The sequence below is a fragment of the Harpia harpyja genome, chromosome 7, assembly GCF_026419915.1.
Source record: "Harpia harpyja isolate bHarHar1 chromosome 7, bHarHar1 primary haplotype, whole genome shotgun sequence".
In the NCBI taxonomy this organism is placed as follows: domain Eukaryota; kingdom Metazoa; phylum Chordata; class Aves; order Accipitriformes; family Accipitridae; genus Harpia; species Harpia harpyja.
Window position 1 is genome coordinate 51,863,097 of NC_068946.1, and position 16,302 is coordinate 51,879,398.

The 16,302-nt window shown below is 37.9% G+C and overlaps 1 protein-coding gene across 5 annotated transcripts in view; it reads right to left on the minus strand.

Moving 5' to 3' along the window:
* Positions 1 to 16,302, minus strand: part of LRP1B (LDL receptor related protein 1B) — a 761,175-nt gene that overhangs the window by 361,166 nt on the left and 383,707 nt on the right. For all 5 annotated transcript variants that reach the window (XM_052792801.1, XM_052792800.1, XM_052792798.1 and 2 more), the window contains one exon: positions 8,724 to 8,981. In XM_052792801.1, the coding sequence (XP_052648761.1) occupies positions 8,724 to 8,981 (258 nt within the window). The remainder of the gene's footprint in view (positions 1 to 8,723; positions 8,982 to 16,302) is intronic.

Consider the following 16,302-nt stretch of genomic DNA (forward strand, 5'->3'; position numbering starts at 1 on the left):
TGATATCAAAATATGGTACCACTTATGATGTTGGGTGTAAACAAACAGTATTTTGGGTTAGATAGTTTTTCTTATATCCCCTTCTTTCCTATAAAGACAAAAGTAGTTTTGAAGAAGCCACAGACTTTTCTTTTTTAATATTTTTACAATGTTGGTGCAACTTGCGTTCTATGATTTGTGTCTCAGAGAAAAGTCTTTAGGAGGCAGAGGAACTAATTTTAATCACATGATCCAAAGTGCATTATGTAAAAAGAAAGGTTTCTCGACTTCTTCAGTTAACTTTAGTGGGGTTTTTTTGATGATGTCTGAATGAAAAAATTGCATTAATAAATTAATATCTGGAAGTACGTGGCAAATTTGCTGTCAATTAGTCTAATTGAAGCAAACTTGATTAGCATTGTATGTGACATGAATTTACAAATATCTCCACTTAAGAAGAAAATCACTAGCTACATCATGAAAAATGTGAAATTTATAAATAAAATAATAAAGTTCCAGTGGAAAATGAAAAAAGTTCATGCATATATAATTAGTTGATGGTATCAAATACTAAAATATTAATCAGATATTTTAGCGCCATTGAAGAAAGTTTCTAAGAGTGTGCACTTGAAGCCTCACATTCATAACAAACCTTACTGAAATGGGCAGGTTACAACTATACATCTCCTGTATATCTCCTATATACTTCTTTCTTAGAAGAAAGGCAGAAGACAAGCTTCTGTGAATACTGAGGACATCTCAAGAGCCTGAAAGCTGTAGCATAAACAATAGAGGACTTTTAACAATTGCTGTAGCTAGACAGTTGCTTAGATCCTGCATGGGATCAAAAAGGGGTAGAAGTTTTGGTTGTAAAAGGCAAGAACATTCTGTTCTTGTTTCACTTGCAGCATGTTACAAAAAAAAAAGAATTTCTGGTTTCAGCAGACAGCAAAAAAGCCTACTGAACCAGTGCTGGAATCAGAGGAAGGAGGGATCATCTTTCCTGATCTCCGAGAAGGCTGTGCTATGAAAATGTCTGTGTCTCCCTGGACGTTTGCCCATTATTGAAGTCCACAATGGATTTACAGAAGCAGAACAAGTTCTGGTTTTGTGAAAATCATACGACAAAGAATAGTTCCAGTGGCTACCAAGTAAAAACCAAAATGAAGCCAACATGGTGCATGTGGATGTCAAAGGCTTATGGGAAAATGTGCGTCTAATCCCATAGAACATGCATTATTTATTCCACATTTCAGAAAAAGATTACTCATGGGTTTTGTTTTTTTTTTTTTAACTGGTATTTCATTATTCTTGTATCTGGGGATGTAAATGCATTTGTAAAACATTCACTACAAAATTGTGCATTTTATATTTGCGGCAACCTAGTTATCTATACATTAGATCTTTATAGTCCCCACACTTATTTTATTCTATCCTCAAAACCTTGTTAGCAAAATACAAATGTTAGTGTTTTATGAGCAGTATAATAATACTGGAGAGTCCCTCGGTATCATGCCTGATAAAGATAAATTTACGTGGTTACTGATACTATGACAAAAAGTGTCCATTTTTTAATTACAAAATCCTTCTGCTACTGTGGGAGGTGGCTTGCTTGCTCTTGGATTTGCTCCCTGGTGCAAGAGCTTTTCTATCAAGGAGAGTTTGGGATGTAAGGAAGGCACAAACGATACAGTTATGTCCCACTGTTAGGACAATAGTGAAGCTAATTAAGATGGAAGTCCAAAAATGGTCAGCTAGGAAGCTGACAAATCAGGGAAAAGGGAATCTGACAATGCTGCGGTGAAAATAAGGACATGAAGAGATGTAGGCTCTGCAGAGACAGCATTCAGGAGACTGTCCCAGGCAGAGCCTAGGAGTTCAGAGGAGGGGGCTGTTGGGGGGGAAAGCAATCAAAAATTTGCACAGAGAAACGCCATTGAGATAAGACATTTTATTTTCTGTACTCAGTCTGAGAATTAAACTGTCCAGGGCATGACTACTGCAAAGTATGTAAAAAGAAAATAGGCAGCACACCAGCTTTGCTAAGAACAGAAGCAGGGTTTTGACTGATGTCAGTGAAAGATCAATTGTGGAAGCTGGGTAAGTAGCAAAGCTTGAAGAAATAGTAGTATTGTATCTTTGAATGACTGAACAATTCCACTCTTGGCAATTAACAAGCAGTTAATAAATAGCTCTTGTGTCAAAAAGGATTAAGTGCAGGTAACCTAACGTGGAGGGAAATGTCACCAATTCAGAGCATCTGCCATGGAAGCTTGTGCCTCAAAATGACATAATGCAATGTTACAGGGACACTATTCAAGCCGGTAGCATAATCCTCAAGTCAAGTTGAATGGACTGTATCCAAAAGGTGCACCAAAAGCAGACAGATCCTTCACAGCTAAAATTTAGAAGCTCCTAATATATGCAAGGCCCTTTTAGGATCTCTGTTATACAGTTTATATCTTAACTTTTGTGCAAACACCATCAAGCATTGAGATATACACCCGAATATATGAATACTGTTCATAAAAAAGATAATGGATTTGCAATACCTACTATGGTCAAAGGATGAGATCCAACTGATAGTGGTTGTTGTAACAGAAAGGCTGAATGAAAAGATATGAATTACCCTTACTCTTCTAGTAAACCTGCTGATCATCAAAAAGACTATGTATAACCAATAATCAGAAAAGACTAGCCGGGAGCTGAAGATAGAAGCACACTGATAAAAGCAAGTTTCTGTACAGGCCTAAGTCTCCAAAGGAGTCTTGTCATTAGAGGGGGGCAGAAAAACTGTACATAAAAGGACAATGACCAGATAGCATTGTTTCCTGCGCTAAATAAAAGTCCATACTGCAACAAGAGAGCACCTCATCAAGGCTGTATCAAATATTGAATCACAAGTTCTGTAAGTCCGGGTACACCAGAATGAGGAATAAATGTATGGACAGATGCAAAGATCATGCAAAGAAAGCATTTACTATATCAGGCCATGGAATATGAAGGACATCCAACTAAAGATTTGGACTTGTGGCTGCTCTGAAGGGGAATAGCTAAAAGCACATGGAAATTAAAACAAAATGGAAACATGGAAACATATGAAAATCACAAGAGATACTCAGGAAGACATGAGGACAGACTCAGAAAAGATGTAGTCTTCCACATATGACAGTGATGGACCCATGTAACTACCTAAGATGGAGGCCAAAGCTGGTTCCCTGTTAAGCATCACCAAGTTCCACAGCAGTGATCTGTGCTGGAACCTGTGTGGGATAACGTTCCCAAGTTACCTGGAAGATGACATGAATAACAAGGTGATAAAGTCCAATAATGAAAATAAGGTTTCCAGAATAGTAAAGAGGAGGGTCAGTTTTGAAGAACTGCAGGACCTCCGGAGGCTGAGTGACTGAACAGTAAAAGGAGATGGGAAATTCAAGCTGAATAAACATGAAATTCATGAGAAAAGTATCCTAGTTTTCTATATTTAATGATGGCTCTGTGTAGAGCACTTAAGAATGAGATACCGACACTACAAAAAAAAGCAAAAAAACCCCTACCTTTGGACAAAGTCAGAAGGGTCACTATGCCAGAAACAGCATTTGTCCAGTCTTGCCAGAAATGCAAGAACAGCAATGCAAGACCAGCTAGGGCTCTAGGAGTGCCAAGTGGGCACCATATACAGGACAAGTATGCTGTGATATTTCTTTAGGATCCTCTTCTCACATCCCATTCTAGCTCTCATTACTGTATCAGGTGCTCTGAACACTACTATAGTGCCATGTGAGGTGTAAATGACCTTTGTCATGAAGGCTTCTCATTTCTGTTCATCTTCTAGGAGGTCTGCAAGCATGGGCTGTCTATCACAGAAGAAAAAGAAAAATCACATTCTACAACTATATTGACAGCCTATAATGCCTGCCTGGAGACAAGCTCGGGGCAGAGCGTATGTAGGAATAAACACCTCCCCCTAGATCTTCACAGTTGTTCTCCTGAGTAAGCCAAACTTTGCTTTGATTTCTCATGAATATTCACAGGAACTTCACAGGAAGGTTGCTGACAGAAGCACTGTCTCTAGTGCTTAGTGTTTCCTTCAATGATTGAGACTTATCAATGCCAAGCTAAATGACTATAGCTATTCTGAACATAGCACTAGTAGTTGTGGATAATCACTACTAGGAAGTTTTTGGGTCAGGGGATGGGGAGGCAATTAGGGGGACCAAAACCAGGGAAGAAAACAGGAATATAACCAAACAGACACTGTTGGATCCTGGTAAAATACTCTGGGCTCCCTGTCTGATCACGTTCACAACAACCATATCCAAAAAGTGGGAAAGCCAAAAAGTCAGCTTTGGTTTGCGCTTGTGAGGGCAAAGAGAAGGTGCTGGGTTCCACGAGCAGAGAGATGAATACTTCTCCCCACCAGAGACTACCAACCCTCCATGCCCATCACCTGTTTCCAACCTTGGAGTGACTCTTCCGCTGTGCTGTGGTAGGGCAGGCTGGGGAAGGCAGCGAGATTAAAACGGAATTAGTACGGAGGAAGCAAGAGGTTTCTTTTCATCCAGATCGGTCCTGCACAGGCACATCTGCCAACAGAAAAGCCTGTGTGCCTTCCAAGGTGAGGTGGGATCGACTGTCTGGAGGTATAAAGCACCACAAGATGGCAAACCTAAACAAAAGCATTCCAGGATTTATACTGGTGTATCGTGATAACTGAATGCCAAGAAAACCTGAATCAAATACCAGCCAAGCAGAAAATATCATGCTTTGAAACATCATCCCAGAAGAGATTTTGTTATATTCTGCAGAAAAATAGTGGCTAAAACCCAGGCTGTGCTCCCTGGTGCTTGTTTGGAGAGCATGTAAGGTCCTTGGTACTTGTAATGATGAAGACGCAAAATGCCTATTAAAATGAAGAAGAAGAAGATTCTGTCATCCAGAAGATGCTGCTCTTGCCACCTGCCCACTCCAACACACAAAAGCATTAGTATAAGATTGCACATCATGGATTTGAAAGGGCAGAAAACTGTGAGAGATTTTCCACATTCATACCATTCAAAAGAATTTTTGCTCGTTTGGTCCTAGAAGTAGCACTTAACATAAATGATTGTTCCTGAAAGTTTTCCTGTACTAACTGGAAGTGGACTGTGAGCTAGTGTAAAGTGTCAAGGAGCATGTCCGTTATTATGGGCAGGGGTTGCACAAGCCTCCCTTACAGGAGAATCTTCCCTGAAAACCTATTTGGCTCCGACACTTTCTGCATGAATCTTTCCAAGAGGAAATTTTCCAGCTTCTCTTCCAAAAACTTCTAGGTCTTAAAAAGGCAAAGATGAAACAACATGCCAATGCCTAGCCTTGACTAAGACAAGAATGCCTGTGCTGATGTTACCATGCCTACAGAAACCTATCGTTATTTAAAAGGCTAAAACTATCAAAGAAAACCTATCCATGATATAATAAATCTTACAAGCCTGAAACTAGCTTAATAACTAAGCACAGGGAATGTCATCACTGGAGTTGCATCCCGTTCCCCCCGCAGCAAGCAACACCCGAGTGTGGAATCAGCCTCTCTGCCTTCTGTACCCTTATGCAGAATAAGGTACAGATGCAGACCAAGTTAACGCTGCTCTTCAAAGGAATCCGGCTGTATCCATCTGGGACACATACACCCCAAAATGAAGTCATATTGGACTGTCTTTTGAGGGAGAATGCTAGATACCAAAGGACCCTAATTTCTTTTCTTCTGTGAATCCAAAGCTTATGCTTACTACCTGGAGCTGGTACTATATGACCTATCATGAAAACAAAGTCATTTTCATAGTCCCTGCTTTCCTAAATGTCGTCTTTCGTCTTAAAATATGATCTACATTCTTTATTCCTAACTACAAGACTTACTTGCCTTCACTACAACAAACACATTGAATAAGTCCACTTCAAGCAGTCCCAATCACTTTGTATAACTGACTTTTCTACCACTTTTTGTGTCATATGCAGATAAGATGTTTTCTTCCACTAATAAAAAGAACAGATTAGAAGACTGGGATAAAAAAAAAAAATCAAAATTCCACAAACACTGCTAAGAACACTTTTTCTTTTTTTTTTTCTAATACTTTTAGGAATATCCTCTTTCCGATTACACATAAAGACAAAAAAAGTTTCCTATGAAGAACGGACCTTCCATTTTTATGTGAATAACTCCATGGGCATGAGCATTTATTTGGCTTGAGCTGCCAGAGAACACAATTACACTTGAAAATGCTCAGGCTGAAATTCTTGACAAGGAGTTAAAATGAATTAATTTGCCTCATTAGATGTAGTGCTGTACGATGAAAAGAAATAGCAGAAGTCATCTGATGGGTAACAGAAGGTGGAGGGAAGAAAAGGAAGAATTTAAAATTAAAACTCAATTTCACAGTAGCCACAAAATGACCTATACATGTGTGGAGGCATATATAATAGATACAGTAACATGAGACTCCTGCCATGTCCTTGCAGGCAAAACTCCAGGTATACGTCTGGAAGAGAAGATATTAATCAGGTGGATAATTTCTGCATTGAGTACTGGGGGAAAAAAAAAACCAACAAATCTGCAACAGCTGAGTTCTGATTGAACCTTTGGAAGTTATTATTCCCATAAAGAGCAGCGTGTTGTCCGTGCTGTCTCATGCCTCGGACGCCCCAGTGAAGCAGTCTGTGGAGACCGTTCACCGCCGGGCCGGGAGCAGGAGCGGGACAAAAGCAGCTTTCACACTACTTGTGCCTCTGAGGAGGCATGCCCAGACCATGGGGATTGACGCTGCTCCGCTGCAGCAACCACAGAAGAGCGTCTGTGGAGGTGTGTGCCTGGGAAAAACCACCACCACAGTTAAATCTGCTTTTGTCAGTCAGATCGCCAAGCCTGACCCCAAGCAATGTTTCGCTAAGTCTCCAAGAACTATTTCCCAAATCAAAATTAAACAAGGATTTGGAACAAGCCTCTGCAGTCGATTCACGTCCATGGGAATTTCTATTTTTCATTTAAACAGGCCTGAACAATTACAGTGAAGTTTCAGAAAAATATTAGAGACCACAGGCTGATCTGTACTAGTACTATGAAAAATGATTAGCTCATTAATTCCAGGCACTGTATTCATTTCAAACCCATCATATAGCCTTCATTTAGCAAACAGATGCACTAATGCAGATCTGAACACCACAGAGATTAGCAATTCTCTTCACATGCAGAGAAGAGAGAGACACGAATGCAGGAGAGAACTGGTGGAGAACTACAAAACATAGTGCTAAGGTCCACTCTGATGATGAAGATAAGTGACAGAACTGACACACATACAGTTCAATACAAAACAAATTTTGCTAAGGACTGTAGTTAATCTGATTGTTCTTACTAAAAGGAAAAGAAAATAAAATATCAATAACAGAGTGAATTAAAAAAGCACAATCAAATACTACCACCAAGTTTTTTAGGGCTCTTAGATATCTGAAGTATGAAAAGCCCTCTAAAATACAACAATAAATGAAAAAAAACCTGAATAAAATTGGAAGAAGACAAAAAAAAAATACACCTATACATTACATCTAGGATAAGAGAGTCCTCTAAAAGTAAAATAGTCGCAATGAATGGTGAACAAAAAAACCAAACCCCAAACCCTATTTTTGTTTGTTTGTTTGTTTGTTTTTAAATTTAATTTTCTATTCTAGTAAATATATAATTAGGAAAATAGGTTAAACAACCTGCCCTTACTCTGCAGAAATGACCACATCTTACAAAAGCTATCTGGATAGTCTAAGGCACAATCTCTAAGAAGAATTCTTCACTTTGACATGCACTTCTAAGATTTATAATCAAATTTGTGATTTGAATATTCCTGAACTGGATGGTCAGAGAGTTTGAGATCCCTTCAGAGCTATTCTTTGAAGCCCATCTCTCCTGAAAAGGATTTTTCAAAATCTTAGGTACAATCTTAAGTTCCAGTCTTGAGTTTTTAGAAGGCTGTTATTAACACCGCCATTGCACTCCTCAGTGCTGTGGTTTATAAGCTGATCCGTGGACAGCTCTTCTGTGAAAGATGAAGAAAATTGCTTTTTTTTTTTATTGCATGCTATTTTGCAGTCTGTTCACATGAGAATGTGTAAGTGGATGAACACCTCGTTCAGAAGATAACAGTGTTCCACAAATTGAAAAGCTGATTGAGAAATAACGCTGTAATGCCAAAGACTAATTCAGTATGATGGGTTTAGGTCTTTTTAAATTTTTTTTTCCTAATTGCAAAAAAGGGCAGCAATTTATTTCCAGTAAGTCAGGAAATATTTTGTTATTTTTAAGAACTAACATACCTATGATAGTTGACAGCAAATGTGATAAGCAGGTGTCTCTTTAATTCATTGTTAATATTGTCCCAGTAGCAAGGAATCATTTTCAAGCTTTATGTAGCACTACTTTGCCAAAGAAAATGAAGCATTTTACATTTGTTCTTCTGTTGCGCTGTTTTTATAATGTCCACACATTATATTTAGTCTATAAAATTGCACATCTTTAAAAACTTTGCATAGATAGAAATACTGCAACTCATACTGAATATATATATAATAGGAGTGAGAAACACAAAAGTGCTTCAGTATGAGTTGCAATATTTAATGCCTTAAGACTATTTTCAACAGCAAGCCCCAAAATACTTCTGAAGGCTCCTGCAACAGTTTGCCGAGACAGACGCTACTGTTTTGTTAAAACGCTGTCAAATACTTACTGTGAAGATACTGAGCAATGTTTATTATCCACTCATCTGTTAACTTCCCAGCTTTTGTTATCTTGGTACACTTCAGCTGACTTGAAAGATCTCTTGATTCAATCCAACAAATTGTGTCTTCTTTGTAGCTGTAGTCTAGCGTCAAAATTGCAGATCCTTTTACAGGAGTTTGGGCAGACATTTTGCTTCCATTAAGGTATAATACCTCAATTGTTTCAGAGCTTGCAATCAGAAGAAGAGGAGGTCTATCAGCAGGCTCTAAAAACAAAGTGAAGAGAATTTAAAGGGTTAAGAGACTGCGTATATCATATTTATCTTCTCACTTTTAATGTAGTTTTTAATGTTCTTACCTGCATGTTTTAGGAGATATAATAAATTGGGTTTGTTTTTATTTTTGTAACTATCATATATTCCAAATTACTAGTCTATTTTATCCTGCTGTTCTAATGGTTCACATCATTAAAGAAAATTAATTACCCTAGCCCCACAGCTTCTGTTTAATTCCAAGTATCATTATTGCAACATTTTTCATGCCTAAGTCATAAAATGAAATACAACTTATACAAATTATTTCTATCCAGATTACTGGCATTTCTAAAAGAATGAAGGCCAGGAAAACTTGCAGAACTTACGAGTACACATGAAACGGTAAGGTACTTTTCATATTAGAGTCTGTAAAATAAGACAAAAACTGCAGAGTGGATGGTGCTAAAAAAAATTAAAACCAACCTAACAAAAAACTCAATGCAGTGAAACCTCGCTACATCATACAGATGATGGGCCTAATACCGTGCATTATAAAGGGGAAAGCGTCATGCAATGGAGTTTCCTGACAGCCAAAAGGGAACAAAGAATGCCTAGTTTTCCATTAGGTTACCATTAATGTCACAGTAAACAAACAAACAAAAAATACGAAGAAGCAATTCATGTTAAGATATTACATGCAAATTAAAAGTATTGTCACGTTCACCTGAATCACTTTGCCTAGAAATCCTGCTAGTAATTTATAAAAATACTTGAGCAATGCGTGAATAATGAAGGAAACAATAAAACCCCAATAGTGAAGAATATGTATCTTAAAATACAAAATGTTCCGGTTCAGCTTAAAACATTAAAAAGTTACGTTATCCACACAGAGGAACAAACGACTCTCATTGAGACAAATTATTTTTAGCATGAGGACGAGTGCTATTGGGCACAAAAGCAGCTGTTCTTGCTCTGGGTGTATCTTTAATTGCATTGCTGTCTCAAACATCCAGGGCTGGTTTGCAGTTATGCATCTGACTTAGCCAACTGCAAATGAATATGATGAGGAGTCTGTTATACATGGTGCCACTGCTGACATTGAGTGACATCTTGTTCTAGATCTAGACTAGTACTTTAAACTGAAATAAGGTCCCAGTTAATCCAGAACTGTCAGGGGGACACCTGTATCAAAACCATATGCCAGCACTTTCCCTTTTTTTTCTGGGAAGAACTCCTTCATTAGAAACAGTGGGTAACATCGCTTTGCTTCAATTTATAATGAAGAACTGCTGTTGACATAAAATATTATGTGAATTGGCTGGGAAAAAACATTCAGACATGTATGTGTTTAAGATAGAGGATAGAGAAACTGCTTCCTGAAAAATCCCCCTCCTATTAGAATTTGTTCAGCATTTGGAGTCCCACTCCAACCGAGACTGAGCTGATGCAGGACCTTCCGAGAAGATTCCCTGAGAGAGGAAGATATGGTGACCCTAAAAATTGCTTCAGGTTTATCTGGAATAACAATGGTGGTCTAATTTTGCAATGAAGTATGTTCACGTGAAAGACTTCTTTTGTTGTTGTTGTCTTTTGCAACATGGTCAACAGCACTACAACATGTCTATTCGTCCTGTTAATTTGTTAAATTAAATAAAGTTGTCAAGTGGGCAAACTTTTGGATGTTGTACTTAAAAAAATTACCCTAAAACATAGCAACTCACACTGCAGTTGCAAGCATATGTGAAAAATATTTGTGTTGCCAAGAGCTCTCACCCCAATGTAATCTGCTTGTATTCAAAGGAATAAATCAATGTTTAAGTGCCATATTGACAAGTAGTACTTTCGGTCAACATTCTACCTAATAAAGTTTTCAAAATTTTATTAAGCCATTCCAGCTGTCTAAATGGAGAAAATAATTGCATAAATAAAAGGATTTGACAAATAATACTTCATCAGCAAGTTTGATTAAAGAGAAAAAAATGCTTCAGTGAATACAGTGCTTAGTGGTCTCACTCAAATCCACAGAAGTAGGCATTAAATACTGTTCTTTGGTACTATCTGCTTTTATTTAAACAGCTCGTTTGATGATTTTTTTTTTAAATTTTATTTTGTCATGTAAAAAACTTCTTTTCTATAAGGGATCAGGATGTATTCTTTCTAAAGTGGATTTCATTTACTCTTTTCCTATTGTTTCTCATTCCATAATGTGTATTCTACCTTGTAACATACTTTTTCCCTCCCCAGTAAATCCCACGCTGACATCTGCAAAACCAACACTGCTGTAGCATTACTTCCCAAACTTACTGACTCTCCTCATTGGCCTCACATTCACTTCCACCAAAACATCAGTCTTACCCGTGCATAAGAACTTTTTAAAAATTTCAGAAGATACCTAACAACTGAAGGGACTGAACTTATTTGTGAAACAACCCCTTGCGGTGTAAGCCACATGTGAAGCTCCCTAGCCTTGCTTTTTCCAAAAGAGAAGACAGTGTGGTTCTTATTAAGCAATTTTATTTGAAATCTGCCAGGTGGGTCCATGTGGAGTCAACAGGCGGCTGGTGTACGTAAATCTTTCTTTCCCCTCTTTCTTATCAACTTCTGCTACCCATCAGAAGAAGAGCGCCAGACTTAAGAGCTTCTGTCTCCATTACCCACTCACCCCAGAGACTTCCCAGACTGGTACAAAATGTGTGTTTCCACCAGCATCCTGCTAATTTGGAGGATTTTTTTTTTTCATCTAACAGCTCTATGCTCAGCTTCTCCCTTCCCACAAAATAATACCACTGCCTAATTCTGGGTTCAATCACTCCTTTCCCAACCAGCAGCAGTGAGAAAAATCCCTTATTATTAGTTTTGCTCCTATACTTTGTGTTAAGTAAGGCACTTCCACTCTCTGCAATCTATAAAGCCTTCAAGAGAGGGCAGCTACACAGGAGCTGTTTGCAGTTACAAAGCCAGCATGGTCGTTCAATTGTCCCAGGTTGCAATAGAGAACCATATCCTGTCTTGCACTATTTTGAACTGACCTATTGACAACTGTAACAAGGATTTAATACCTCACTAAACTCCGGAGAAAGGCTGTATTTTAATATTAATGTCTAAGACATAAGGGAATTCTGAAAAAGAATTAGCGTCAAACCTCCTGAGCAGCAGTTGTAATCAAACCTGGCTGCAGACAAAGGAATCGTAAGGGCTCGTGGCACTGCTAAGAGCTTCTGCTCAGCAGGCACTATTAAACATTAAAAATACATCTGTGTTCTGGCAGAACTTCTCCAGAAACTAGATTACTGAGCTTGAAATTATTTTTTTCAAGCAGCCCATACATGAAATAATTCAATGGATTGAATCAGTTAATCATGTTTTTTCACAGTAGGGTAGGTACCCTGCTTATTTCAGCGTTGCTCAGATAAAGGCTGATTTCATAATTACTTATTAAAAAAAAAAGAGTAAAATTATTTTAATGATAAAACTATACAAAAATATTGAAAGTTCCTACAAAAAAAATATTTAAAGCATCTTACTGTATTGTATAATGCAGATGAAAAACAAAAAAGAAGATTAAAAAAAAAATCATGTCTTCTCCCTCAGAAAAACTGCTTGTCTGTTTCTCAACAGCAGAATCTACAAAGCTTAAAAGTTTAGTGGACAGATCTAGGATGAGTTACAGTGAGCTGACAGCAACTTTTCAAATAACTGGACTTCATGTGTGTTATTTTTTCACAAGGTTGGTTTTTTTTTTTTTCTTTTCATTTTATAGGAAAGATAAGAAGTAAAGAGCTCTCTAATCCAGGAAAGTTTTATGATTCACCCCTCTTGACTAAAATGAAAGCATCTTCCTTTGAATTATGTTTAAGATAGAGTAGTGCAAAAGATGAAAGACTTGCATTTCCCCCCTCCCAATCTTGTCTAAAATACAGATCAATAAGTGATGTCACAACAAATCAGAAACTAAGGCATTTTGCACTGCCAACAGTCCTACTTCTCCTCTGGAAGAAAAGCTTCAGAAATGCCAGCAATTTTTTTTTTTTTCCCCCACTATAATGACATGAAAAGGATAAAAAACAGAATTCAGTGTTTACAAGCAGCTTAAAAACCCTTCTCCTGAGGTATGCATTGTAAATTATAAGCACTTTGCTCTTAGCAATACCTGTATTGTATAAAACTCTGAAAAATATTTAGTGGCCTTGACTAAAATGCAGTCCGATTCTATTTTGAAATTAATTTTCGATGTTTATCCACAATATACCCCACAAATGGGCTGCTTTATTTCTAAAGCTTCAAAACTTAGTTCTGTGAGATTTTACGAGAAAACTGTGTTGTGAATCAATTTAAGAGTGATGAATCTTTTCTAAATACCAGAAAAAGCTTTTTGCTTTAATCATTATCAGTTCATCCTGCTTTATCTACATGACAAATGTTTCTTATCACATGGCATTTCTCTCTAGATAGGCTATGCAGATATACCAGGAACTTTTGGAAGAAAGATGATTTTTTTTACCTCCGCTAAAGATTTCCAATTCTGTAATTTTGTTTCCTTAAATATTCTTTTCATCAAATGCAGGCCTTGCGATATAGGCATACAAACTTGGTAAACAAAGAAGTTCTAAAACTCTGTTCAGCAAAGCTATGTTTTGTTTCATTTTCCCCTCGGAAGAAGTCATTAACTGCTTTTTTATTCATAAAAGAAAGTGTGGTTAAAAAGTCTGGAAAAAACCATGGTGTGCCCCCAGCTGTTTTGATACCTAGTTTAACATCCTTCCCAAAGGTACGGTGCAGCTAAAAGTTTCCGGCTCCAAAGTTATTTAAATGAGCTGAGGAAGAAAATGCAGAATTTAATGAGGGATAAACCTTACCACCTTCACAGCCAAGCATTTGGCTGCCTGAAGGGTAAGAAAAAAGTAGCTTCTGTGAACATCTTTGCTAATTGTACCGTACCACATGCGGGAAGATGGTTGCGCAGGGATGGGCTCCAAGGCTGTGCAAGAGCTGCTGGGGATCTCCGGTGGCCGCCGCACCGGTCCCCTGCACTGGGGCAGGGCTCCTCCGGACCCGCGCTCACCAACACGTGTCACCCGCTCGGCACCTTCGGTACCTGGGGTCTCCACCGTGTCCCCCGCTTCTCTACTTGTACGTATTCAGAAACCTCCCACTCAATTTACAGAGACAACTGAGATGTGGCAAAGGGCTGAGAGTTTGGTGTTGCATATTGTGCCGTATCTAGGATCTCAACCTGGATGGCAATTCATATTCTTAGCAGATCTGCCGTTATTAATGTGGAAAGTTTTACATAATGCCTAACCTAACCTAAACCTCTACTGCTGCTTCTTATCTTTCATACCTTTTACACACAGAACAGAATATTCCTTAGCTCATTTTCTTTATCTATTTGACTACTACTTTTGTCAAATGTAGACAAAGCGGATAGCTTGCTCTCTTCATCCTTATTTCCTTCAGGCTTTTTAAGGAAAATAAAGTTGATAATTTTTCTAAGTGCTCTTTTTTTTTCCCTTAGACACCTTTTTTTCCTGGATTCTGTTCTACTGATCCACAGCTGCCTTGTGTGGTGCCCCTTACTAGATGTCCTACCCCAGCTGAAGACCTCCCAGTATTGAGTAAGTAGCAGGATTACTTCATACGTCTTGGAAGTAATAATCCTACTTATACGTATCAACATAGTACCTCTACCCCTGCGCAATGGGATGACGTGGACTCGTTTCCAACTTGTGATCTGTTACACATTTTAGATATTTTCCACCAGCCTTGCTTTTGTCCCTGCTCGAACCCTATCCTACAAGGCCGAAACTTGTGAAAAGCAGCTTGTATGATCAGTGAGGCTACAAATGTAACAGTAAGGGTGTAGGAAAGTGACCTGCTGGCACGTGGAAACTTCTCTATTTTCCACACAGTAAACTGGGCCCAGTGAAGCAACATAAGCTATTACAAGTCACTGCAGCTCTTGCAGAGCTCTGTGATAAAAGCACCTTCATTACTGTGCCTGGCATCTTTTTGACCTCTGTGGCCTATGATGTATTTGACCCAAATATTCATCATATTGATAATTTAATCCAGCATTAATTCAAAGAAAAGTTGTGTTTACACAAAAAACCAATGTAATGAGCAACACTCATTTCTTTGCAGCACCGTGATTTTAATTTGTACTGTCCTGCAGTGATTTCTCTGATTAATGAGTAGTGATTCCTTTCTGAAAATAACAGAAAAAGTGAAAACTACTGTAAAATAAACATGATCAAGTATTAAAAAATACAGAGGAGTAGTTCTCCTCTGTTAATCTGATTCATTTCATCAAGACCACCAAGACACTGGCAGCTCACTACAACACTCAGTTGTTACACAGTCTGCTGGATCTAAGAAGGGAAACTCAAAGGCTCATCTCAAGTCCAGTACTGGCACCATGAGGATTTCCTGATCTAGAATTGTGTTATTGATTTTCATGTAGTGGAGGAAGAATATTAAAATATTTTTACTTTGTATGGACTTTCTTATCTCACAATACTTCGCTGTTGATTTTTAAAAAATTGCTCAGCTATGTTGTGTGGATCAATACAAAACTTGGTACAAGCAGTAAAAAACTCTGTAACTCTTACTGGTGCTCAAGTCAGAACATATTTAGCAATGCTCTTTATGTGAGGAAGCCTCAAAAAACCCAGTAGACCTTCCTATTTTCTGATGATAAAGGAAGACTCAAAAAATATATAACAAACACAGCTTTATACTTGGGTGTTGAATCATTGTGGACATCGAATAATTGCTTAAGGAACTTTGGGTTTTTTTTTTAATATAAAAGCATTGTTAATTCAATATGCTGAGTAAGAAAATACTGTGTACAATATCGCTTCATTAAACACAATTCACTAATTTCCTCAAATACCCAATCCACTATTACTAATGAAAACATGCACCAAGCAACAAAAAGCCTAGTGTGAATATGTATATCATGAAATTCACCTCTTGGGATATTGCAAGGACAGAGCAATCTCATGTCTTTTTTTAACCTAAGGATACAATTACCTCACAATCATTTCCTCTGTCTTCTCACTATCTCCGTTGTCTTCCCAGAGTAAACAGCCTATTTTTTTTGTGGGAGGAAAATCTTTGATTTATTTATGAGCAGGGAAACTGGGAACTGTTCTTGGCTGAATTGAGTATTTCACTTTAATTAATAATAACCATATAATAACTTCAAATATTTCCCTTGGAGTATTGTCATAATACGTGAAAAGTTTTTCTAGGGTTGTTGTGTGGCTCTTTGTAGTAGAGTGAAGGAAAGTCCATCTCTTTTGTGTTTGTCTCTGTCTATCTTTTCATACGT